Here is a 27988-nt window from a genome sequence, read left to right on the forward strand (position 1 = left end):
GGTACTAAACATTCTTTAGCATTTAGGTAATATGTGTGCATCAGTTGCAGCTAGAATTTTGTAACTTGCGATCATTGACTCTAATCCGCACTTATTGGGGCGATAGCATCCTATTAGAGTTTTCTTACTCATTTCAACGCTACAATTAAATACCCTGAAAATACATCGGTGGGATATTTCAGAGGATGTAAGTGATACAATATCTCTGTGAGAAATGTCACCCTCCATGAACTATCATGTCATTATTTTCATATATCATTCAAAAACAATGGTTCATGATTTGGTCACATATGCATTCAGATGCTGCATAAAAGAACTCGTACTTGGTAGACATACACCCATTTCCATAGTTGCTAATCTACAAATTGTCATTATATCTAATGTGGTTTTCTTTCTAACTTTCTTAGTTTTAGTCACCATCATCATAGGTGGAGGAAGAGGAGCAGATATGCTATACTGCAGAATATTGGGAGTCTCAAAATCTGGAATTTGTCTACTCATTGAAGGAAGTAGAAATGGAAATTAGAGGAGAGGAGAATGAGATAGAATTGATCAAGTATTTACTCAAAGATGCAGAATCATTGAAGAAGATGACCATTCTTTATCCATCTGACTTATGTAGACAATCTGTGATTAGCATAAAGATTCAACAATTCCAAATAGCATCTTCCTCTATCGCATTATATTTCCTTCAAAGCTAATTTGTGAAATGTCTGGTACTTCTGATTTCAGCCTTTTAGCTTTAGCATATTCCAACAATCGAAAAATAGAAACCCTAATGTCTCATTAATTTAGGAAATGAACCTTGAACTTCTAGCTTGAACGTCTTATAGACTTCTTGGTGTTGGCATGCATCTGTATTGTTTTCTAAATTGTCAGTAAGCATTGTTGGAGCTTCACATGTAGCTTTTGTTATTCATTCATGCTTGCAGATATTTTCATGGATTTTCTAGCTTGAACTCAAGGATTTTCTTTTAAAGATTTAAAATGTATTAGAGATGGTTTCTTCCAAAGTTGAATTCAATATCTGACTTGCTATTTAAATTATTTTCTTCCAGTTTCTGACAAACTTAGTTATTTGACCGAATTGTGTTTCTCTTTATATTTGATTATGGTTGCACTATTGTATTTCAACCTAATATTGCAAGTTTATTTGACGTCTTCTGAATAGACCTTAAATAGATTATATATTCTGCTATATATTGGAAAATAATTGCAAAAAATAAAGGAAAAGTGTGGGAAGCATTTCATTCATTCATCATGAGCAGTGAAATAATCACTAAAAAAAAAATTAAAATTCAAAAGTAAAGTAATAACTACGTTTGGAAATGGGATAATTCAAGTGTACTTTTTCACTAATAAATGAAATGGAAGGAAATTAAAGTGCAGAGTGAGCTTACTCTGCTTTCATTTTGAATTAAAAGCTTAATCACTTAAACCAGCAAGGGAAAGAAATTGACTTCCTAGTCTATTTGTTGAGATAAGAAGGGAGTCAGAGGAGGCCACAATCTTGTTCTTTTTTATTCTCTATTGCTCTTTTTTCATAATCTTTTGGATAAACTCACTTCTTTAAAGGGCTTTAGGTTTTTCTAATCAGCCAAAAAACATCTAAATAGTAGTGAACAAAAATAGAATGTTTACCTCCCATTGATGAACCAAGGACATGACTTCAAACTTGTTAATGGGGTAGTTACTTGTAGGTATAATAATAAAAAAAAAAAAAAACACCTTACATCTATATTGTCACAGCATTACATCAACAATATATATCTCAATTACATAAAATCCCATTTACATGATTCAAAATCTCAGTCCTTTGTCACGTCCCGCGAGAAAGGAGTAAAACCCTTGAGGTTTAACCGGAAGACTCTACACTCTCCATGAAGAATCAAGAGAAGCCCGGAATATTCTAGAAGATTCAAGAGAAACCTAGACTAATATAGATTGGAATCTCTCTAGAATACTCCATGTAAATATCTTGTACATAACCCTAGAATAATCTAGAACCATAACTAGATAGGTGACATGTGTACATATCTAGAACTTTCCTACATGCCAAGCCCTCTATATAAAGGGTTGGACTCTCATTTGTAATATATCCAAGCATATCCAAGCACATCCAAGCATATCCAAGCACATCCAAGCACATCAAGAATTCTAGCAATACAAGTATTCTCCACATTCTCTCAAACTCTCCTACTTCCTACTCTCTCACTCTTAGCTTCCGCATTTTCATAGCTTGTGAGCAAGGCTTACTTAGCAAGGGAGGTGCTAAGTGCCGCACGGGAGTGTTGGAAAAGTTAGGCCCGTGACACCTTGCTCTATTGATCCAAAGTCTGAAAATGCTCTGCTTTGTATTTCATGAACCAATGCTGGTGATCATGCTATCACCTGAAAAATCCAAACTGTTTTAGTCTCTCTGCGATCTTCATTTTAGATGTATTTCTTGGGAACTTCCAAGTGCAAGAGTGTATTTTCACTGTGGTAGATGTCAAGCTTGGAGGACAAAAGTGTATTTTCATCTGCAAACAGAACTTATATTATGCCATGCTCTGTGTGACATTCTTCCTCGTCGTGCTCTTCCTTTTTCACTACCACCTCTTTTGTTTTTTTATAGGTTTTTCTCCATTTTCTGTCTGATCCTCCAAATCCCAAAGAAGCTCTTTGCTATCTTTGTGCTTCTTCTGAAGCGCTTGGTTTTGGTTGTGTTGGGTGCCTCAGTATCAGTCTATGCAAAGTAGGTCAGTGATAAAATCCATCTATATATATATATATATATAATGATCTAAAACGGAACCGCCACCTAAATCAAATAATTTGGATTGTCTTACAAATCTTCTGGACTCCATATTTCATCATATTCTCTCGTTTCTTGATATTAAGTGCGTTGCAAGAATCTACATTGTCTAGGAGATGCGGCAATGTTTGCTTGTCATCGCCATTCTTGAACATTTGTTTAAGGAACACCGACGATCCTGATGTATTTTACAGGTTTGACGTATTTCTACATCGGTTTATGTCTTTATGTAATGGGGTCGGTATGTGTCAATTTAAACTAGACTTGTATAGACAAAATCCTGATGATGATGGTGGTGAAGAAAGGTAGCTGGTTACTTGAGGAAACCAGGTGTAATGTTGCAGGGATTTATTTGCAGTCGCATGGTTTTAGATTATTTACTTTGCCTAGTGCTGTCTTGAACTGTGCATCTTTAAGAGATTTGGAAATGGATTTCGAACTGAGGGCACACTAACACTGCCTAGTTCCACTTCTTCTAGGGGGCTTGAGAATTTGACATTGAAAAATATGTATGTTACCATTCCTAATTTTGATGAGTGGATTTCACGATGCAAGTCCCTTAAGATGCTATTCCTTGTTGAAGTTGGTGGTATGCATCACCTGAATACTAGTTCTCCATCACTTGAAAAATTGATAGGTGAGGAAATGTATCATAGTACCAACGAGCATGGTTTCAGTATCAAAGTTTCAACAGAGAGACTTAGCTATCTGTGTATAGCTTGTTTGTCTGAGTACCCCGAGTCGCAACTACTTACATTACATGCTCCAAAACTTGAACAGTTTCACTGGGGTGGAGATGTTTCTCGGTACTCTTATGAAGGAAATTTTGAGTCTCTGTCTTATTGTGATATATGTATACTTCCTCCTCCCAGTTCGGACAGTGAACAATGGACCTTTGCTAATGGAATCCTTGGTAAGGTTCTTCAAACAATATGCAGAGTTCATCTATTGTAACTATGATTATTCTATGCAGGTGCTTATAAGATCACTTATATTTTTGTTTCCTTATCTTCAGTCAACTGTGTGAATTTATTTGTTTTCATATAAATTGCAGCACTAAATGTTCTTTACCATTTAGGAACTAATATTTCCGCTTGAGTTATGCCAGAATTTTGCAACTTGCGTTCATCGACTATAATCTGCACGGAGGTTAATGTTGGCAAAGGCAACATAATCCCAAATAGAGTTTCCTTAATACTCAGAAAATCTATGGGTTTAATCATTTAGAAAAGTAAGTAATCTCACATGTCTATGAGAATTGTCACCTCACATTAACTATCATGTCTTGTTCATGTGTCATTTCAGAAAAAATGGTTTATAATTTGGTCTCGTTCTGTATTCTGATGCTGCATATAAAAACTCATTCTTTTCTGACACATAACTTCATAGTTCAAACTGATGGTAAACATAAACCTATTTTACTAGTTGCTCATCTATACTTTGTTCATTATCTATGATATGGGTGCTTATCTGCACTTTGTTCATTATCTATGATATGGTTTTTGTCTAACGTTTATTAGTCTTGCTCAACATCATCACAGAACGAGAAGATATGTTATAATGCAGAGTATTGGGAGTCTCAAAATCTGGAATTTGGTCATTTAGTGAAGGAAGTAGAAATGCAGATTAAAGGATATGAGGATGAGATAGAGCTGATCAAGTATTTTCTCAGAAACACAAAAGCATTGAAGAAAATGACCATTCTCTATGCATTTGCATTACATAGACAACCTGTGACTAGAAAGATTCAGCAATTTCAAGTAGCTTCTTCCTCGTTTTCTTTGTATTTCCTTCCAATGCAATTTAAAAAATCCGATGCTTCTAATATAATTATGTCTTTTAGTTTATAGCATTTTGTGACAGTCAAAAATAGAAATTATATTGTTTGAACATACTTCTGAGCTTTGTTATGAAAACTTAGTTAGTCAAATGACATTGAAGGTTAAGTGGGTTGGCATTTTGGTCACAGTTCCATGAATATGTCAACCAATGCTACTTTATGACTGAAGGTTTGTACTAGTTAGTTACATTTATTAGTATTGTTCATCTATTTGTGGTACATTGTTCCTAGTGATCAAATGGTGGATCTATTATTTGGCTGGCTTCATTATGAGTCTTATGAACCACCTTGGCAAATTGAAAATGTATGAGTTGGTTTCTTCGAAACTTTGAATTCAATCTTTGGTTCACTATTGAATTTATGGTTGCGTTGCATTGTTGTTGTCTACCTGAATGTTGAAAGTATATTTAAACGAAGAACAGGGAATACTGTAGCTCATGTTGGCCTATCAAGCTGCTTCTGAATACAGCTTAAGTAGATTATATATATATATATATATATATATCTTCTGCTACATCATGGGGAGAAAAAAAAAAAAGAAGCAAAAAACAATGGCAAAGTGTGGGCATCATTTCATTCATTCATCCTGAACAGTGATCTAGTCCTTAAAAATTATAAAAAAAAAAAGAGAGAGAGAGAGAGAAAAATAAAAAAACCATCCTCATATGGAAGGAAATCCAAGTTCAGATTGAGCTTTCTGTTTTCATATATTTTCCATTAAAAATACTTATTCATTCAAACTAACAAGAAAATGGAAAATAAATCAGCTTCCTAGTCTGGTTGTTGAGACAAGGAAGGAGCAAGAGGTGGCTCCAATCTTGTTCTATTGATGTGATAATCTCTCTTGCTCTCCTTCTCTTAATCTCTTTAAATAAGCTTTCTCCAATTCTTTAGAGGGCTTTTGGGTTTTTGATCATCTAAAATCTAAATAGTAATGAACAAAATAGAATCATTTTTAACTCTCATTTACATAACTCAAAATCTTAATCTTCACCAAATAAATATAGATGCTTTCTTCAGATTTCATCAACCAAGGATGATGAGGTTGTCCTTACCTGAAAATCTTAAGTCCATTAGTCGCGAGTAACATAAACAAGCAAGAATGGTTATTGAGGGATTATCACTTTTTGACTTTTTACTATGCCAAAAAGTGAAAAAAAAAAATAATAATAATAACAATAATAATCTCTCAAACTAAATATTAATAACATTGCTTTAACCCATTCTTTTGTTTAAACATTTCGAAAGCAGTTAGGAAACTATTTTAATATATAGGACATATTTTCTTTTTTCCTTTTTATTTTATTCCAAAGTCTTTTCCGTTTGCGTTACTTATATATAGCATATTTTTTAAGGAATCTCTTTCTTTAAGCATATATTTAATATATGTTTGAAAAAAAAAATTTTTAAAAAAAAGAAATTATCTTTCAATACTTTGGCTAGCTATAAAAGATTATATATAACAAAAAATAGTATTGAAAAGGTAAAAAACTTCTCTTCATTAATTTTTATAATGTAATAGCACTGAACAGATCTCCTTGTGCCATGAGTTTGAGGGTAAGAGATAAATATAAAGGGCTTGATGACGGAGTTTAGCTCTGGTTTGACTGTAATGGAAATGATGGTCATGAAAACCATGTTCTTGGCTTGTCATTATATAAAGGAGCACAAAATTAGTCAAGAAAAAAAAAATGGTTGATAATTTCAAGTAGTGGCAGGGCTTACAATAATAAGGAGTCAGTATATTGACTTTTGAGCAGAGATGATAAAGTGCTTCTTTCAAGATACAACTTTGATTGCATAGCTAATAAATAATCTCTCAAACCCAAAATAAACTTAATAATAAATTAGAAGTGATGACTGGTTATGCTAAATATTAATAATAATAAAATAAAAAAAAAGAAAGTAAACCTAGAACAGAAATTACATGTCTTCAGTTTATTAATAGTTGGAATCTTCTTTATTCAATTAATAAGCTATTAATTGATGGGTTGTTTGGACAGCTCATTTAGTTGATATAATAAAAATCCATACTGCATGCAGTTTTTTCTTTTCTTTTCTTTTAATATTCTCTGTTCACGTTCTCTTCTTCTCTTTCACCTCTCCTGCTGTCGTTTCTTCTCTCGTTACATACTAGTTAAGTATTTTTTATTTAATTTTATTGCCTTTAAATTATTTATTTATTATTATTATTATTATTATTATTATTTTTTCTTGTGAAGTAGCTACTGAATAGGAAGGTTCTCTCTTGAAATTATGTAGAATTCGGCTACTATATATGTATGACAAGTTTTGTTTCATTATTGGAAAAAGTAATTGAAGATATTCAAATAGGAAATATAAAACAATAGACCTTTTATTGCCAAATTGTTTTCCATTTTCGTTAACTTCCTGTATGCTTTTCTTAGGAATCTTTTTCCATGAGCAATTTTTTTAATCTACGTTTTGGAATTTATTGTAAACTATTAGGGGTAAAAAAAAAGAAAAAAAGAAAAAAACGAAATTGTTTTTTTTTTTTTTTTTTAATTTTTCATATTGGGATATTTAATATTTTAAAAGTAAAGTCAAGTGTGAGACAAGTAATAACTTTAATTAGATTATTTACTTTGTTATTATTATTTTCGAAAAATATTGAGTTACTTTCCTGGCATTTACGTGGCACTGACAGAGTACATATATAGTACAAAATGTAGAGACTAAGATACAATCTGTCTTTTCCTTTCTTCTCTTTGGTAAGTATTTTATCCTCAGAAAATTGGAAAATCCGTTTCTGTTCTTTAATTTAATTTCCAATCTGAATATATGTTTTTTTTTTTTCAATAATTTATTTTGAAGAATGGTTTTTGACTGGAAAAATCAAAGTTTTGGAAGATAAGTAACGTCCTTGATTTGGGTTTTCAATGGCCGATCGCTCACGTGGTCATGCAAGCTTTCTGATCCAGTTCAATGCTTTGCTCAGAAAAAATTTGACTTACCAGGTCAGTGACAATTGCTCTGTGTATTTCTCTGTTTTTTTTTTTTTTTTTTTTAGTAAAACTGTTACTTGTGTATCAATTAGACAAACAAACAAATAAAAAAAAAAATAGTAGAGAATGTAAAATGTATATATATATATATATTTGTTTAATTATGAATATAATTTCTGATTATGATATCAATTCCATATTCATCTTTACGGAAAAGAAGATGGTGTGGAAATTTGGTGCTCATTTTATTTCCATGCATTTTCTGTCTGTTGGTTTTTGCTCTCCAACAAATGGTGAAAACTGCAGATGATAATCCCACCAACAATAAGTGTGGCTCAAACAACTCAATTATCGATCGGACTAATGGTTGTCCAATTCCAAATCCTCAAGAATGGCCTCCTCTGCTGCAAATACCGGCACCCCAATTTCGTGCCTCGAGTAATGGTTTCGATCAGTTTCCAGATTTGCCAAATGAGTCTTGCAAGCTCAATGGATCATGTCCTGTAACCATACTTATTACAGGGAACAATCAGTCTATTGGACAAAGTATGTCTAATGTGAAAATTGTTCTGTTTTATTATTACATGTGATTTAATTGTTTCATTTCTAATGGCTTTTTAATTTGCAAAATTTTGCAATAGTTTTGGATGGCAATATGTTCATGAGTCCGGAATTTATGAATTCCTCTGATGATGATACCTATGATTTAGCCTATCATGTTCTGGTAAATAGCAATTGCTTCTTGTTTCTTTTGTTTCATTTCTTTTTGCGGGGGGGAAGAAGTTCATTATGTATTAAATTTTCTATTAATATGAAAAATTTGTACATGTTTTCAGGGCTCAGAATCCATGCTTGGTACTTCCTATTTTTACGATTCTGCTTTCTCTTCTGATTTTCCTATCTATTATGTGCAAAAAAAAGTGCTTGCCAAACTCTACTCTAGATATTTCTAATTCACTGCAACAATTAAACATCTCAGAGGGACAAGGTATAATTCATTATTATTATTTTTTTTCGAACTTTGTAATTGTATTTATATCTCAAGTTTAAACTTGTACACTTTATCTTGAATCTAGAGGTCAGATGCATTGAAGGACTGCCCTTGTGGCGCAACAGTTCTACTGCAGTTAATGATGAACTATTTAAAGGTTATTACCAGAAGATAAAACCAAAGGGGAACATCAATAAGATACTTGCAGGTTATTCTACTTGATATTTTTATGATTTATTTGTTGATTTTAATGTAATAAAAGACTGTACCAAGAAAAAAAACTATGCTAGACAGTTTCATTTTTTCCTTACAGCCTATGATTTTCTAAACTCAAGTGGGAACTATTTTACTGTGAGCATTTGGTTCAATTCAACATATAAATTTAATGATGACAGTACTGGTGATCAAAGTAATTTACTACGAGTTCCACGCTCTGTGAATCTGGTAAACATTTCGTACATGTTATAAGTACCGTGTATCTCTATCTCATTGTTATGCTAGATTTGATAATGACTGCTGCTGAACATACCCAATACATGCATTTTATAGGCATCCAATGCCTACCTTCAATTCTTGAAAGGTTCGGGTACAAAGGTCCTGTTTGAGTTTGTGAAAGAAATGCCCAAATCCAGTTCAACCGACCCAAATATGATCAATATCTCTTCCTTTCTTAATTCACTTTTCTTTACATGGATCTTGCTACTGTTATTCCCTGTAAGTAAGGCAACGAGTTGACATTCTCATTCAGATTTTTGTGGTTTTTTGTTTTCTTTTCTAATGGTTAAAGGCATTCGGATTGTTGCATATATATATATATATATATATACAGTGAGTCTAGAATAGGGACCGACTGCACAGAAATCATGCGGACCAAAAACATGCTTATTTTGCTGGCCGTTGGATTGAAATTGATGGTCCAGATTAGATCGCCATTTCCCTCCCATTCCTTTCCTTTCCCACCCATCTCCGGCCGTGTTCGACGCCCATTTCCCACCGTGTTCGAGCAAGCAGCCATCCCATTCCTTCCTTTCCCTCCCATCTCCCATCTTTCCAGCCAGAAGTAGGGACCGTTCGATAGCTAGAGCCACTGCCGTTCAGCCCATATCGACATCCTAGACCATCCAAAACCCATGGCCAGAAAGAGCCACCGTTCAGGCCAATGTTCGTCCGAAACCACTGCCCAGGCCACCGCTCAGAGAGACCATCTTTCTCTTTTTGATCTCTTTCCTCAACGAACGGCAGCGATTGTGTTAAGGCTAGGGTTTTTAAATACATTATTAAAAATTTTCATTCAATTTTTTATTTTTTATTATTTTTTAGGTTTTGATCGATCTTATTCTTTTTCTATATATTGATTTATTTATTTTGAGATTCTATATCATGAAGATAGGTTTTTGAATTTGTATGTAAGATGCACCATCAGAGACACCATCGACAAGGTTCTTGTCTTCTGATTTGGTCGTGCTTCCTATTCTGTTTGTCTCCTTCTCGACGATGTCGTATGCCCCCCCCCCCCCCCCCCCTCCTTCTTTTTCTTAGGGTTTCCTTTTTGCTATTTTGCTTGATTCTGTGTAATTTGTGAATTTTTGGTACTATACTGCTATCTGAACAAGCACCCCAGCTTTCTAAGTTCGCAACCATCGTACATGTTGATATGGATTCGAAGGACGTTCAACCAGGAACCCAGAATTCTGCTACTCTCTCTGTATGTTTATTCCAATTTATATACAGTATCAGAGGAAACAGTGCTGGATACCAGAGAGAGATTTCTTTTGGAGAGGATGTTGTGATTGTGGTGTGGGTTATTGATTTCGTAATTTCAGATAATTTAATAGCAACTCTCTTTTCTTTTCTTTTCTTCTTCTTTTTTTTTTTTTTAATGGAAGCTTTTGTCTTTCATTATCTCCAATAATTCGCTGCAAAAATCATGGTAAAGACAGTGCATACCGCACTGCCATTTCCAAATCAAATTAGGGGTGGTTTCAAGGACACACTTCCTGATGATTTGCTTGCTGCTATTTTGAAGGTTGGATACCTTTGATCAACTTTAGTTAAAATTTTCTACAATTTTCAATAATAAATGTTTAGAATGAAGATTGGTTCTGCTGCTTGGAGATTATGCTTTTCTGGAAGTTTGGTTATTGTGAAGCTATAGTTTTTATAATTTTACACTTATATATTAAAGCTTATCAATGCAGGCAGTGATAGAGAAAAAAAAATTTGAATACAGGTGAAGTAGGAGACGTAGTTGTTGGCACAGTTTCAGCAACTGGTTTGCAGAGAGCAACTGAATGTAGGAAGGCGGCATTTTATGCTGGATTCCCCGGTAACTTTTCTTTATTTTTCCTTTTAAATTTATGTTTTATCAAATTAATGTGCAGTTCTTCACTACATTGTTTTGAACTTGATAAATTCTGCTTCATGGTATAAGACTACACAACTTGTATTTTAAAGTGTTCATTACCTGTATTTGGAACCCATATTGTAAACTAGGATTGGATCAATAATGAGTAATCGAATATTACAAGTTACTCTTCACGTTTTCAATATTATAATCTTTCTTGGACATTTGGTGCCCTGATGTAAGATTCCATTTAGCTTATATTTCCACTGTACTGTTTAAAACAGAAACAATGCTCATAAGAAGCATCAACAGAAAATGTTCATGAGGCCTTTAGGCTGTTGCTGATGTTGTTGCTTCTATTAAGGTGGGATTTTATGACATCAGTAAGGAACATCCTCGAATATGTTTTACACAACCTCAACTTTTGGCTCTGACCATTTTTGTATTCAGTGCAGGAATTGGAGCAGTATTGGAGTCCATGACAATAAATAAAATGAATAGGGTTACTAAAGTTAACCCAAAAGTATATTTCAAAGGCTCCATTTTTGTTCTTCATTTCTTTTTCTTCTTCGAAAAGCGATTGAAGTTGAATAACTTGTTTGGTGTATGATACGGTGTCAAGAGGTGGAGATCTTTACACATGCCCGTGATTGTCTTCTTCCTGATGGTATTACATCTGAAAATGTCGTACAACGTTATGGTGTGACAAGTGAAGAGCAGGATATGGCTGCTGTGAGGTCTATAGATTTAAATTGTATCTTTATGATTGTTTTAGTAAAATTTAGTAGACCATCATAAGGATAAAATATATAATAAAAATTATTTATTTATTTTTTAAAGTAAGTAAAATAGAAGGGATATTGTTGGGAACTCTGATTCTGATTACTCACATTACCTGCGAATTATAATATGCCAATTTGTTGTGGATTACATTGTTCTAAAAAATATAACAGAAGTGAAAGGGAAAACAAATTACGGTACTAAATGTTACAACAGGTTATATTATATTTAAATTTTGGAATAGAGTTCATCCAAAATAGATTTGGAACATCAAACATTAACATAAGAATTCTCATTCATGTATAATTCTTACACAACTTGTCAGCTAAAGCTAATATCCAGGTCAATATCATCATTTAATAGGTACATCCTCTGATTGATGCCCCAACGGTTTGTTGGGTGCTTAAATTGTTATATTTTTATACATTGGATTTATAAGCTGGAAAGTCCCCTTCCAGCATCACCTTCATCTTTACCAAGGCCTGGAGCAAAAATCAAAGTTAAACACGAGTTATATTAAATTGCATCATGCATGATAAACCTCAATCAATCACCACAAAATTGACCTATAAGTGTCTATTATATATATATATATATATATTAAAAAACAAAGAAAAAAAAAAAGGAAAACAGAGTGCAAAACCAATTAAAAGAATTCACTTGCCTGAAACCGTATTCTGAGATGAGTCACTTGCAAAGTTATAACACGTTACCAAGCTTTTTTTTTTTTTTATTACACATTCCTAAGTTTTTAACTCTAAAGTACCATATACTCCAGGTTTATCATATGCGAGAGACCACTCCTTAACAATGGCAAGCAAAAATTCACATCGTAATTGAGAAAGTCCCTCTTAAAGTCTTCATACCAACACCCAAAACCAAGGGATTTATGCAATGCTTGCATATAAATCAAATGACTAGAGAAAATTTAATACCTTGGAAGCCCATGAGGCTCTTACATAGAACTACTTGCTTAAGCAACAAATGCCTGATGCTCACACCCAAAGGACTGTCCACAAAAGAAGAAAAAGATATTAACAAAAGACTCTGTTGGCAAAATATCTTAGCGGGAATAATGAAGAATAAAAAGTATGTACTAGTAAGAATTTTATCTATCTTAGAGGGAATTACCTCTCAGACATCCTCATGTAATAACTGATATTTAGGTATTCTTTCTAGGGGCAGAAAGTAATTCACTATCAGCTTCCTTGTCACTGCTCCCTTAAATATTGCCTGCAGAAAGTGCAAAGAAACTTCATCTAAGACCCATCATACATATATCTAGAAGCACATATATGAAAGAGCAAGAAGAAATTCTTAGAATCACAAAGTAAGAAAAAACATAGAATCTAAAACAATCATATGAAATGGTTAAAAGTAAAGAAAACTGCAGCAAAGAACCTTATATATACTTTGATGTATCCTAAAATTACCAGACTTTTGTCACTTAGATACAAATAATATTGAAACACATATTTTGCCTGTACAAGCAAATTTTGTCTAATCCAACATACTAATTGAGCTAAAATTTTATATATAGTTTATGAATGTTTTCTAAAAGCCTGACTGCTAATAGAAATGGATTACCATTAAGACATATACAAGGCATGTATTAAGACCATGATGTGACATGGCCAACAACTACAAGAAACGTGGCTGCTAATAGAAATTAGAAATAGGCATCTAATTTCAATTCAGGAAATTATGTGTCCTCATATTTATATGGCATCAAAAACACCCATAACTTGGAACTAGTGTTGTATTTGAAGAAAGTTAAAATAGTTATACTAAGAAAGTCAAATGGTTTATCAGAAAAAAAAAAAATTCTTATGAGAGTGCCAGTTCATTCATGGTTTAATTTATAAGAACCAAATGCCATTTACCTCCACAACATCAATGAAGTCCTGCTTTTGGTAAAATGTGCCAACACATTTAGTGTGATCTGCAATCCTGCGTGACAACAAAATAATAGTCCAATGTGAACCACTATTCTCTCAAGATCTCACTTGCGGGATGCTACTTAATATATCTAAAAATTTAAAAAGATTCTCCTTTCCCCCAAAGCCCATCTAAAAAAAGAGATAGATTCTATTTCTTTAAAATGCAAAGTCACAACTTTTATCCACTCAATTCATCTATAATGTACAAAACATCAATAAAGGAGTGCAAAATGCATAAGGTCCCATTTGCAGTCACATATATTACATAAAAATCAGTTCAATTCAAATCCAATGACGTTCAGCATCAAAAAGTAATTTACGAAGTGGAAAGATGGGCCTTAATGGAGGGTTTTTAAGATCTGATGGTTTAAAGAGAAAAAAATACAATGAAACAAATGAGAGGGAAAAAGGATTAAACCGTAGAATGAAAAAAAAACAAAAAAGAAATAATATCCAGAATCCATCGTCGAGAAGGAGACAAATAGAATCAGAAGCACGGCCAAATCGGAGAATGAGAACCTTGTCGATGGTGTCTCTGATTGTCAGGACCCGTCCAGAATTCCTTCCCCGGAACCCTAGACAAGCCCTGATCCTAGGGAAATACCACCGAACCTTCCAACGAAAAATCCGACAGCACCTCCCCTAAAGGTAGGACTTACCAAAAATCACCTGCATTGAAAACACACTTCTATACTCAACCCCTTATTCCTCCGGCAAAACTACAAATTGATTCCATAAATTTACAGCACTTCACAACAATAACGGCAAACCAGTGCATAAATAAAACATAAGTGTCCGAATAGTACACAGAGCTTCATGAAGTGATAATCAACAGAAAATACAACAAGAATGGAAGAAATAATACAATTGAAATGAACGAGTACAAAAGTACTTCTCGAAACACGATAGCGACGGAGAATTTGTTCGCCCCGGAAGAACGTTTACCACCCCTTGCACCTAAGGGAACGGAATTTAAAAACGTGAGATGCTAATCATCTCAATGAGTGACCCTAGCTACTGAACACTTTTAATAATAATAATAATAATATAACAAATAAAGAAATTGAATTAATACCAACAATTAATTAATAAATAATAATATCAGTTGGAAATAATAATTTTCCCTCAAGACTCTCACTAATCACTCCTTTGGAAATGTTCCATTTTTAAAACAATTTCATAAAACCCGATATTCGTACTTCCCGAAAACCAAAGGATCAAACCATTTGATAAACAATAAATAAATAAATACCCCAATATAATTAAAATGTAATATATCATAATAAATGATTTTTGAACACTTTTGGGGTTTGAAACTTTATCTGAAAATTACACTTGACGCACCACACCATATACCGGTGATGTCCTCCGATACCCAGCGTCCTGAGCACCTACTGGAGGGGAGATTAAAGAGAGAAACTTGCAAACGGCACTTCGGCGTCCCGACAGTACCGCTGCTGAAACCGTCATCCCGGCCAAGAAGGGGGGCGGCTGTGGCCAATATCAAACTTGCCTGCCCACGGTCCAATGGCAACTCACGGGAGACATAATAATACTTGCGCGCTGAACCACAATACATATACCAGAACACCAATACTGTATGAATGCGTCTAAAATAATTATTAAATCAACCGTACCGTTCTTTCCAAAATTTACCGTGGGAAATATACCAAATTTTCACACTTACCATCCCACATATTTTTATTTAACAAACCGGTACGAAAACATCGATAACCAATAAAACCATAATTTTTCTCGTAATACGAGGTCCAACAAATAAAATACCGTGGGCATAATTATAAAATTAAACCACCAATTTAACAAATATTTTCATAAAATATTTAAACCAATTATGCCCAAAAATAATACTTGAAACCACATACGATTATCACCGAAATATACTTTGCTCATGCATAATAAATAAATTAAATCACAATCAAATCATAATTAAATTGTACCACATGAGCATAATTTAAATACCAATTAAACATAATTAATTGCCCAAAATATTTTTTAAAGGTGGGTCACTCACCTTAAGCGCGTAAATTAGCTAAGATCCTTCGCAGGATCAACTCCACTACTCGTACGCATACCTAAAACACCCACAGTGCACCAACCAAATATATTAATATTTTAATCGGGTAACTCCCAAATGCGTACCCGGGGAGCGAACACAAAAGACGACTAAAAGTTACGAGTTATATACCCAATCGAAGCTTGAGTGATGAGGATCATGGATTCGGTCTTACTTTCTGGAGATCGGACCCGAGGTGGCCGGAATCTCGCCGGAAAGCTTTCAGGATTCGACTCCTCAATTCTCCCAAACTGTCAAAAATTGGCGGAAAAGGATGCCGAATTTGGATTTAGGAGGTCGGAATCAGTGGACAGGGACCGGCGATGCAACTGGGTACTTGCCGGAACAGTTACTTTTGGCGAGCCGTAGCGGTCACTGGCAACCATCGCCGGCGGCGGCGCGTGCGGTGGCCGTTGGCTGAGATTTTTGGCGGTTTTGTAGATCGAGGGGAGAGGATTCCAACGGACTGGCGGTGAGGCAAACGAAGGCCGAACGGCGGAGAAATCGGGGTTTGAAGATTTTCGGCCCCTCGCAGGAAAATGCTCCGATCCCGGTGCGTCGGAGGTCCGGTGGCCGTGAAATTTGGTGGGTAGGCCGGACTTGAGGAGGTGGTGAGGGGTGGCTGGCCCGTGTGGCCTGAAAATGGCCGGAAAAAGGGCAAACGACGGTGGCCGGCGGTGGAGGGAAAAATAGCCGCCGAGCTTCGCCGCCTCGATCCGGGCGCGTTTGGCGACCAACGGCTATGAGATTTTGGGGTTTGGCCAGAAATGGGAAGCCGCTTCCATCTGCCCAGTGCGTGTAGCAAGATTCAGCCGGAAAAGTGGACGATTTCGGCGGCCGGTCGGTTCTCTCTCTCTCTCTCTCTCTCCTCTCTCTCTCTCTCCTCTCTCTCTTTCTCTCTCTTCCCCGACGTTTTTGCCAAATAAAAGCCACCGTGGTGATACTATTCATCCACGTGGATCAATCAGGTGATGACACATGGTGTTACTGTGCATTTAAGCCAGATATAATAAAATATTACGGTATCCGGCGAACTTCAAACGTCCATAACTTTTTAACCAGATGTCCAATTTAAGCATGCCGCTAGTCTATGAACTCGTATCGACGAGTACTTTACAACCATACAAGAGTCAAAACAAAATTACAGAACAAGAAAAAGTCAACTCCCGGCACCTTTTGGACTGTTTGCACCTCGACTTGTTTTGCCCATAACTTTCAAACCGTAGCTCCGTTTTCGACGTGCTACTAGTCTACGAACTCGGGGTATCATGCACTTTGCCACGGTACCCTGGTAAACTAGAAATTCCAATTGGAACAAAGAGTCAACTTTTGACCCACTCGGTCAACGGTCAACCTCGGTCAACGTGCATGAATTCTAGTGTGATTTGGGACGGGGTGTTACACTGATGGTGCATCTTAAATACAAATTCAGAAACCTATATTCATGACACAGAATCACAAAAATAAATAAATCAATATACATAGATAAGGAATAAGATCGATCAAAACCCAAAAAAAAAAAAAATTGAATAAAAAAATTCGAATAAGGTTTTTTAAAGCCCTAGCCTAATGCCATCGCCGCTGCTCGTCGAGGAGAAAGATCAAAAAGACAAAGAGTCTCTATGAGCAGTGGCCAGGGGGTGGGTTTTGGATGGTCTGGGACATCGATATGGGTTGAACAGCGGTGGCTCTGGCTATCGAACGGTCCCTACTTCTGGCTGGAAAGATAAGAGATAGGTAGGAAAGGAAGGGAATGGGATGACTGCTTACTCGAACACGATGGGAGATGGGCGTCGAACACGACCGGAGATGGGTGGGAAAGGAAAGGAATGGGATGGAAATGGCAATGTAATATGGACCATCAATTTCAATCCAATGGCCAGCAAAATAAGCATGTTTTTTGTCCGCATGGGCTTCTGTGCGGTCGGTCCCTATTCTTGACTCCCCCTATATATATATATATATATATTTTTTTTTTTCTCTTAAATTGTAAAAACCATTGGTGAAAAAATATTTATATTCTGATGTAGGTTATCTTGACATCATTGGTTTATGATAAGGAAAAAAAACTCATAATCATGATGAAAATGCATGGGCTTGGAGATGCAACGTATTGGACGATATCCTATGCTTATTTTCTATTCATATCCTTGATCTACATGTTATCCCTTGTGCTGTTTGGCTCGGTTCTAGGTAATCTTTTTTATCAATATATTCCCTGCTTTCTCATACAGATTATGCTTCAGGTTTACTTAATTGCTGTTGATTTCCTTTGCAGGGTTGGTTTTCTTTAGAATGAATGACTATACCATCCAATTTGTGTTTTACTTCGTCTATGCAAACTTGCAAATTTCTCTTGCTTTTCTAGTAGCAGCATTTTCTTCAAATGTTAAGACTGCTTCAGGTATATATATATATATGGAACAGTTATTTGGATTTGTTCTTTCACCTTTCAAGCATTGAATTTGCATAAACTAGCTAATCATTTTTGGTTCTGATTATTACAAAAATAGCTTACATACTCGTATTCGGAAGCGGGCTTGTAAGAGAGTTTCTATTCAGATCTTTCATCGAAGATTTAACATTCTCAAGTAAGTGAAAGAATTTGTGAATGAGTTTAGGCTTTTCTGATATATATGGTTCAGTTTGTTTCTATCAACGGAAACTTCAAGTTAGCTTGGGATCTCTTAAGAGTGTAAAGCATGGAAATTATCTGTGTTATTTCTGCTTAATTTCTGGACCTTTAGTATTTCTATAGGAAGTGGTATGATTGTTTTGGAGTTATATCCCGGATTCTCTTTTTACCGTGGAATATACAAACTTTCACAATATGGCACCAAAGGGATTCATATTAGGACAGGGATGAATTGGAAATATATGAATGATGGTGTGAATGGGATGAAGGAGGCCTTATTTATCATGCTTATTGAGTGGTTAGTCGTGCTTCTTATTGTATATTATGCAGAGAAAGTTCAATCATCAGGAAGTGGTAGAAATCCTCTAATTTTCTTGAATAAATTATGGAAAAAGAATCAAAGGCAGCGACGAAATACTTCTGTTCTCATGGATATGCCTGATGTTATTCAAGAGGTAAATTATTCTTCTTTTTATTTATTTATTTTATTTGCATTTCAGCATAGAATTGTTCAAGCAGGTGCATATTTTGATGGGCTGCCCATATGTGTCCTGTCTAAGCAGTGTTTCAACTTTGCTTTCACTCTTATTAATTTTGTAATTTGCAATTTGCAATTTATATTCTCATCTAATCTCTGTAATACAAAACTGGACCAAATGTAATCTGGCTAAGTAATGTGTATAACTAATATTCACCATCAATTTACTCGACAGAGAGAGAAGGTTGATCAATTTTTACTTCACCCTGATGCAAGTTATTCAATCATAAATGACAACCTCAAAAAGGTGTACCCAGGAAAGGATGGGAACCCTTAAAACTTAGCCGTAAGAGGGTTGTCTCTTGCTCTGCCACCAGGGGAGTGTTTTGGTTTACTCGGCCCAAATGGTGCTAGAAAGACATCTTTTCTTAGCATGGTAAGCACATCCAGATGCTCTTTTATTTTCTTAAAGTGTATATATATATATATGAGTGAAATAATTTGAAATATTTTGCTTTAATGGTTTCCTTGTTCAAGTAAAGATTACTTTCTTTTTACATCACATTCTTTAAGTCTTCGGAGGTAGAACTTTGGTCATGTTCATGTTTGAGTTCTTTATGCTATTTTACAAGTTAAGATGTTTGATTTTAACAGATGACAGGTCTCACAAAGCCATCCTCTGGCACAACATTTGTTCAGGGTATGGATATAAAAACTCATATGGATGAAATATATACCAGCATTGGTGTATGTCCACAACATGAGTAAGCTGGAATATTTCCTATGTTCCAAATTTCATTTTTCATTTTTCTTTTTCTAGACTAGTTCCAGCATCTAAATATTAGTTTTAATTATATAATTTTTAACTTTTTTTTTTGTTTGTTATACTTTTTTAGCTTGCTCTGGGAGACCTTAACAGGAAGAGAACACCTATTATTTTATGGGAGACTTAAGAAACTTAGAGGTTCTGCCCTAAGACAAGTGAGTATTATGTTTGCTTTAAGATATTCACATGAAGAGTCATAAGCATTTTAGAGTGAAATCAAATATTTCTTGATTGAGCTGACAGTGAGTTGCCTTGTTATCAATTTGCATTTTTCAAGCAATTAAGGATTCATTAAGTAGCCTTAATCTCAATTATGGAGGAGTTGCTGACAAACAAGCTGGAAAATACAGTGGGGGTATGAAAAGGAGGCTTAGTGATGCAATTTCACTAATAGGGGATCCCAAAGTAATATCTATTTTCAATTCTTTCTATTCTGCTCTGAGACTTTTTGCATAATTAGCTTTTTTGCAATAATAGTTATAACACTTTTGCAAGGTTGTCTATATGGATGAGCCTAGTTCTGGATTGGATCCAGCTTCGAAGAATAGCTTGTGGAATGTCATGAAGCATGCAAAGCAAAACAGAGCAATCATCCTCACAAGTATTATATAGTGGCCTAGTTCTACTTCTAATCTTGTTACGTAACAGAGTATGATTTCGCTTTCACATCATCAACTCATTGATAAGTTGGTTCCATTTTTTTTTTTTTTTTTTTGGTTCTTTCAGCTCATTCCATGGAAGAGGCAGAGTTCTTTTGTGATCGGTTAGGAATTATGGCCAATGGCAGCTTGCAGTGCATAGGGAATTCGAAAGAGGTAACTTAATTTCTGTAACATGAAGAATTTGAACATATAGGATTCTCCCCTTTAGTTTCACCTTAGTTTAGTATGCATCTTATTCAAATATGCTTTTCCTTGATGTATAAGATACAAGTTTTCTAAATACTTTTTCTAAAGGCTCAACTACAAAATGCAGGAAAATTTACAATCTATGGCTTTTTATGTCATATATATTCTACCAAATACATTTGGCTGAAACTTAGCACTGCAATGTTGTCTTTGTTATGACAGTTGAAAGCTAGATATGGTGGAACTTATGCGTTTACAATGACAACATCTTTGGAACATGAGGAAGATGTAGAGAACTTGGTCCGGTCTCTCTCAATAAATGCGAAGAAGATATACCATCTGTCTGGAACCCAGAAGTATGAGCTACCAAAAGATGAGGTTAGAATTGTAGATGTGTACAGAGCAGTGGAGTATGCCAAGTACAAGTTCACAGTTTCTGCTTGGGGTCTTACTGATACCAGTGGAGGATGTGTTCATCAAAGTTGCAAGTGGGGCCTAATGATTCAATTTCTCGACTTGATTACTACGCGTGCATTTGTTCGTCAAACTGCCATACTCCTTTCTTTGTTCTCTTCTTTTTTCTTTTTTTTTTCTTTTTTTTTAATATCATATTTTGTTGTGGGTTTCAATGGGTTTAAATTATAACTTAGGTGTCATTTGGTAACATTTTTTTTTTCATTTTTTGCTACCTAATTGTATGTAATTTGCTTAGCTCAAATGTCAATGGTGGTTAGAGTTTGTTAGGCATCTTAATTTACTAAATAAAAAATAGACACCAAATTAAACAAAATTTTTATTTTTTATTTTTCTATTTTTTTGCCTTTCCTTAAAATTTATAGTAAATTTAAATGCTTAACAAATTATAACCATCACTAACAAACCTTCTAGATAAGTAGATTACACATAATTAAATAGAAAAATCGATTGGGATTTTGGCAAAATCGATTACTTTGGTGTTCTCAGAAAGAAATGCTTTATATTTTCTATGCATTAAGGTTAAAACTATAAGTCCAAGAGAATTTTAAGCAACGCTAATTAATTAGTCTTGTTAACCCGAGAGCTATATAGGGAGAGGGAGCTAGTCTTGGAGTAGTGACAAAATGAATTGATTTTGAAGAAAAAGAAGTCCTAGACATTTAGCTTTTTTCCCCCTTTTGTGTGTGTGTGTGTGTCTGCTTGTGTATGATTGCTCTATTAACACTTCAAATATATTTCAACAAATGTTTAAATTGATTTTTCTTGTTTTGTAATTTTTTTTTGTTTTTTAATGAAACGGTTTGATAATAATCATTGGATTAATAAGCCATGGTTAGGACTAAAAGCCAAACATAGATAAGGATGGCTAAAAGCAAAGTAGAGGATCTTCATTCAGTTCAATATAGAGAGATCTAGAGGGAGTGTGCGTGTCTCGGAGTGGTGACTAATTTATCAATATATATATATGTTGTTTTTCTGGCTCTAAATTAATGGTGAACATGAGGAGTTGATGGGATGATGTTTGGTGATGAAGTGAAATGGAAGATAGTAAGAGAAGAGAGAGAGAGAAAAAAAAAACTAAAATTATGATTTTGCCCTCTTTAATGATATTTTAGCCTAGGAGTTTGAGCCAGAACAGATGAGGGGACTTTTCTAGTGGTTTTAGAGAGAGAAACAATGGGTTCTTCAAAATCCCATCAATGGTTCGATGCTCTTGGTGATTAAGCTTGTAATCTCTTCAAGATAATGAAAATCATCATCTCTTTGCTTGCCCGTGCATGTAGGTCACCTTGATCGAACCATGTAAAAACATTTGTGTGTTTTTCTCTCTCTCGCTCTCTCTCTCTCCCCTCTTATATTTATGTGCTTGTCTCTTTCTCTCTCTAGATTCTTCATATGGGTTTGTTCTGAGATATTCTATTTTATCTATATTTGCTTGTTTGTGGACTTTTATGGGTTGTGTGCTACTTTTGGATATATATATTGCTTGCTATACACAAGTTGAATATCTACAAATTGGTATCAGAGCCTAGGTTGGTGAAAATCTAGGGATTGGAGTTTGGAGATTTGGGGCTTTTATGTAGCTTGTTGTTGTTATCTTGTTGTAGTGGAATTGGAGGTTCCCTTGGTTGAAGCTAGGTTGATTATAGTGTTCCCAAGCAAACTTGACCATGTCTACGAAGTTTGAGGTGGAGAAATTTATGGGCTCAAATGATTTTGGCCCTTGAAAGATGAAAATGAAGGCGGTGTTAGTCAAGGAAGGGTTAGATATGGCTTTAGAAGGTGAGGGGAACTTACCGAAAATAATGGATGTTAGAGAGAAGAGTGAATTATTGAAAAAGGCATATAGTTCAATAATTCTTGGTCTTGGAGACAAGGTGTTGAGAAATGTGTCAAAGGAAACAACGGCGGTGGATGTTTGGAGCATTTTGAAAGAGAGGTACATGGCTAAATCGGTACCAAACCGCATCAATTTGAAGCAACGGCTATATGGCTTCAAAATGAAAGAGGGAAGGTCTTTGAGTGATAATCTTGATAACTTCACTAAGTTGATTCAAGACATGGAGAGTACGCAAATCTCAATTGAGGGTGAGAACCAAGCGGTGATTTTGCTTAATTCTTTGCCTCGAGGAAACAAGCACTTTGTGGATACTATCAAGTATGGAAGACAAACCCTGGATGTGAAGGAAGTTATAGTAGCGATAGTTGCTAAGGATGCAGAGAAGAGCTTGAATGGCAAGAGTAGTGATGGGTTGGGGCTCACAGTGACAGGTAGAACCTCAGATCGGCCTAGTAGTAGAAATTGGCGAGGTAAAAGTCGGGGTAGATTGAAATCAAGGGACAAAATGAGATGTTTTTGTTGTAATCAATTAGGGCATTTCAAAAAGGATTGTCCAGAGAGGCTTGGAAAGGGGAAGGGAAAGCAATCCGATGGAGATGCAAGTGTTGCCTCGGAAGGTTATGAAAGCTCCAAAGAATTGCTTGTAATTGACCGAGACAATGGTGTTGAGTGGATACTTGACTCGGGTTGTACTTTCCATATGAGTCCTATAAGGAGTTATTTTGATACATTTGAGGAACTAGATGGAGGATGTGTTCTCATGGGGAACCATACAGTTTGCAATGTTGAGGGGATTGGTATGATAAAGTTGAAGCTTCATGATGGAGTTGTGAGAACTTTGTCGGATGTACGGTATATTCCCGAGTTGAAGAGGAATTTGATTTCTCTTGGTACATTGGATGAGCATGGATATAGTTATAAAGCCGAGAAAGGCACTTTGAAGGTCTTGAAGGGTTCAATTGTAGCGATGAAGGCTTCTAAGAAGAATAGCTTGTATGTGCTAGATGGAAGTGTGGTTCAAGGTGAAGCTTCGGTCTCGGTGAATGAGAAAGTGAGCGACACCAGACTTTGGCATAGAAAGCTAGGCTATATTAGCGAGAAAGGGCTAATTGAGCTTAGTAAACAAGGGCTTTTATGTGGACACAAGGCAAAGAAACTTGACTTTTGTGAGCATTGTATCTATGGCAAGCAAGCTAGGGTGAAGTTCAACATTGCGGTGCATCAAACTAAGAGGATCTTGGATTATGTTTCATTTCAATGTATGGGGCCCCATGAGAACGAATTCAATGGGTGGTTGTAGGTACTTCATGACCCTCATTGACGATTACTTAAGGAAAGTGTGGGTTTACATGTTGAAAACCAAGGATGAGGCCTTCACTAAGTTCAAGGAATGGAAAGTTATGGTTGAGAACCAAACTAGAAAGAAGATGAAGTAGCTTCGAACGGATAATGGGCTCGAGTATTGCAATGAGGAGTTCAATTTCTATTACAATGAGCATGGAATTGTGAGACACAAGACCATATGGATGACTCCTTAACAAAATGGTCTTGCCGAACGTATGAATAGGACCATTTTGGAAAGAGTGAGAAGTATGCTTTCCAATGCTAAGCTACCTAGAAGTTTATGGACGGAGGCGGTGTATACCGCGGTGTACTTGATCAATCGATGTTCGTCAAGTGCTATTGAGTTCAAGAATCCAATGGAGAAGTGGTCCAAGCATGCACCGGATTTAAGTAATCTTAAGATCTTTGGTTGCACTTCGTATGTTCATGTAAATGAAGGCAAGTTACATCCAAAATCTATGAAATACATTTTCTTGGGGTACCTAGAAGGTGTCAAAGGCTATAGACTTTGGAATCCGAATACAAGGAAGTGTGTGATTAGTAGGGATGTGGTGTTCAAGAAGATGCTTAGGTTGGTGAAGGATGGAGAATCTTCGAGTGGAGGTGAAGTTGTCAAGGTGTTATTTGATCTTAGGATTGAGGATAATTAAAGGAAGAAAGTGACTCATGAGGAGCACCGTGATACACAAGTGGCTTAAGAACAAGTTGATGAGGTAGTTGATCATACCGATGAGGAGGTGGTTAATGTTGATAACCTCCATGATTACAATTTGGCTCACGATAGAGAACGGAGATAGTCTAAGGCACCGATGAGATATGGTTTTGCAGATTGTATTGCATATGCTCTCAAAGTTGCGGAAGAAATGGACTCGGAGCCTAACACTTTTGAGGAAGCTTTAGCTTCAAAAGATTTGGTAAAGTGGAAGGCAGCCATGGATGAGGAGATCGATTCCTTACATAGAAATCAAACTTGGAAGTTAGTAGATAAGCCTAAAGGTGGAAGGGTTGTAGGTTGCAAGTGGGTGTTCAAGAAGAAGGAAGGTGTATCCAGAGTTGAGGCACCAAGGTTCAAAGCTTGATTGGTTGCAAAGGGTTATACTCAAAAGGAGGGAGTGGATTTCAATGAAATATTCTCTCCGGTGGTGAGACACACTTCTATTCGGATCTTGTTATCACTTGTGGTTCACAAGGGTCTTGAATTGCATCAATTGGACATTAAGACGGCATTCTTGCATGGAGACCTTAAGGAAGAGATTTACATGGCTTAACCCAAAGGATATGCAAAGGGTGCCAAGGTATGCTTGCTTCAAAAATCCCTTTATGGCTTGAGACAATCTCCTAGGCAATGGTATAAGAAATTCGGCACGTTTATGCTTAGTACTGGCTTCAAGAGGAGCACGTTTGATCTTTGTGTGTATTACAAAGAGTTGTCGAATGGGGAGTTCATTTATCTCTTGTTGTATGTTGATGATAGGTTGATTGCGTGCAAACATATGTATGAGATTGATAATTTAAAGAAGTTGATGAGTTCTAAGTTTGAGATGAAAGAACTTGGAGAAGCCAAGATAATTTTGGGGATCGATATATTTCGGATAAGGAGAGTAAGGAGATATTTGTCTCTCAAAGGAAGTATATTGAGAAGGTCTTAGGGAGGTTCAACATGGGCAATGCAAATCCTGTGATCGTGCCTTTAGCACCCCACTTCAAATTGTCATCCAAGCAATGCCCAAAAAATGAACAAAAGAGGGAGAGCATGACTAAGACGCCATATGTAAGTGCCGTAGGTTGCATCATGTATTTGATGGTGTGTACTAGACCAGACATCACTCATGCGGTTAGTGCGGTGAGTAGATTTATGAGTAATTCGGGCAAACCACATTAGGAGGCTTTGCGATGGATTCTAAGGTATTTGAAGGGATCCATGGATTTTGGTTTGTTGTATCTAATCAGAACAATGGTAATGGTAATTGTGTTGTCGAATATTGTGATGCGGACCTTGGTGGTGATCGAGACAAGAGAAAGTCCTTGACAGGTTATATATTTTCAGCTTGGGGTAATACAATTAGTTAGAGAGCATCGTTACAACCGGTGGTTGCACTCTCAAGTACCGAAGCGGAATATATGGCGGTCATGGATGTCAGGACCCATCTAAAATTCCTCACTGGAACCCTAGACAAATCCTGATCCCAGGAAAATACCACCGAACCTTCCAACCGAAAATCCGGCGGCATCTCCTCTAAGGGTAGAACTTACCACAAAATTTTTCCTGCGTGAAAAACACTTCTAGAAACATTCCCTTATTCCTCCCACCTTACAACAATTTGTTTCCACAAATTTACAGCACTCCAAAATAATAACAGGGAATCAGTAAGCAATTAAACAAATATCTGTCCAATCCGTATATAGAGCATCATACAAATAATTATGAAATTAATACGATGACAGATGAAGCAATACAAGATGGAGAGGAAAAAGGGCGGAAATACTTCTTGGACTTTCGGCAATGAACTGAGACATCGGGCTCGCCCCGGACGATCAACGTCTCCCAACCTGGGCCTAGGGGAATGGAATTTAAAAACATGAGATGCTAATCATCTCAGTGAGTGACCCAATCTATCACACAATTATAATATTAATAATATAACAATAAAAGAAACTTAATGAATCAATACCAAACAATTTTTTAAATAATAATAATAATAATAAAATAATAAAAATAATAAAATAATAAAATAAATAAATAATATTAAGATAATATAGTATTTAATATGGTTGACATGTGGCATCTCCTCATTGTGACACATGGCACCCTTTCTTAAGTCACACGTGGCACACTGTTAACATATTTAAAAATAATATAAAATAATACTGTATTTAAAAATTTTATAGATCAATAACTTTTCAACGAAATGTCCACATCAGGTGTGCCGCTTGTCTACGGACTCATACCGACAAGTACTTCACATCTGTACATGAGTCAAAGCTCATATCCCCAAAAATAAAAAGTCAACCCGACACTTTTAGACAATTTGGACCTCAAATTGTTTTGCTCATAACTTTCAAACCGTAACTCCGTTTTCGACGTGCTACTACTCTATGAACTCGTGCCAATGTGTGCTTTTTAACGGGACCTCAGTCAATGTGAAATTCCACCAGGAGCAAAAAGTTAACATTTGCCCCCTTCCCCGTCAACAACTGTCAAACCCAGTCAACCTTGGTTAAATTTGAGAAATTTTCAGTGTACTCGGAGTGTTACAACGGAAGCAACAAGGGAGGCATTATGGTTAAAATGGTTGGTAAATGAGCTTGGTGTTCCCCAAAACCAAGTCATTGTGCATTGTGACAACCAAAGTGCAATCTGCTTGGCAAAGAATCAAGCTTTCTCGGATCGTGCAAAGCATATCGAGAAGAAGCACCACTTTGTTCGAGAATTAATTGACAAAGATGAAGTGGATTTGGTGAAGATTGCGCGTGAAAAGAATCCAGCAAATATGTTGACCAAGATAGTGCCAACAAAGAAGCTTAGGCTTTGTATGAGTCTAAGCAATGTGCAAACCAAATGACGAGGATGTGTGTGCAAGCAAGGAGTGATGGGAAGTATTTGAAGAGTTTGTGAAATATAGAGTCAAGGTGAAGAAATGTTGTTTTTGTGACTCTAAATTAATGATGAACATGAGGAGTTGATGGGATGATGTTTGGTGATAAAGTGAAGAGGAAGAAAGCAAGAGAAGAGAGAAAAAAAAAAACAAAAAAACAAAAAAAAAACAAAATTATGATTTTGCCCTTCTTTAATGATATGTTATCCTAG

At 35.7% G+C, this 27988-nt stretch overlaps 2 protein-coding genes across 2 annotated transcripts; both read left to right on the plus strand.

Annotated features, from left to right (window-relative positions):
- The first annotated feature begins 7537 nt into the window (after window positions 1-7537).
- Window positions 7538-21018, plus strand: LOC125422550 (ABC transporter A family member 10-like). Its single transcript, XM_060814927.1, is given in 19 exon segments — window positions 7538-7619; window positions 7910-8149; window positions 8245-8327; window positions 8440-8546; window positions 8642-8802; window positions 8908-9038; window positions 9144-9308; window positions 17763-17925; window positions 18011-18136; window positions 18246-18323; window positions 18491-18822; window positions 19081-19281; window positions 19500-19609; window positions 19742-19821; window positions 19943-20076; window positions 20167-20272; window positions 20398-20486; window positions 20742-20977; window positions 20979-21018. Coding segments are annotated over 19 exon segments (2664 nt in total).
- Window positions 21019-24989: 3971 nt separating this feature from the next.
- On the plus strand, window positions 24990-27743 carry LOC132800700 (uncharacterized). Its single transcript, XM_060814928.1, has 4 exons — window positions 24990-25246; window positions 25371-25475; window positions 25655-25781; window positions 27420-27743. The coding sequence occupies exons 1-4, from the start codon at window positions 24990-24992 to the stop codon at window positions 27741-27743; spliced, it is 813 nt and encodes a 270-aa protein (XP_060670911.1).
- Window positions 27744-27988: the final 245 nt, after the last annotated feature.

The sequence above is a fragment of the Ziziphus jujuba genome, chromosome 2 (assembly GCF_031755915.1).
Source record: "Ziziphus jujuba cultivar Dongzao chromosome 2, ASM3175591v1".
In the NCBI taxonomy this organism is placed as follows: domain Eukaryota; kingdom Viridiplantae; phylum Streptophyta; class Magnoliopsida; order Rosales; family Rhamnaceae; genus Ziziphus; species Ziziphus jujuba.

Excerpts from the sequence above, each read along its gene's own strand:
- LOC132800700 (XM_060814928.1), top strand. The coding sequence starts at position 24,990 with ATGAGATATGGTTTTGCAGATTGTATTGCATATGCTCTCAAAGTTGCG. Across the intron at positions 25,476-25,654 it reads GATATGCAAAGGGTGCCAAG|GTTGATTGCGTGCAAACATA; the intron begins GTATGCTTGCTT and ends TGTTGATGATAG. Across the intron at positions 25,782-27,419 it reads ATATATTTCGGATAAGGAGA|TGTACTCGGAGTGTTACAAC; the intron begins GTAAGGAGATAT and ends AGAAATTTTCAG.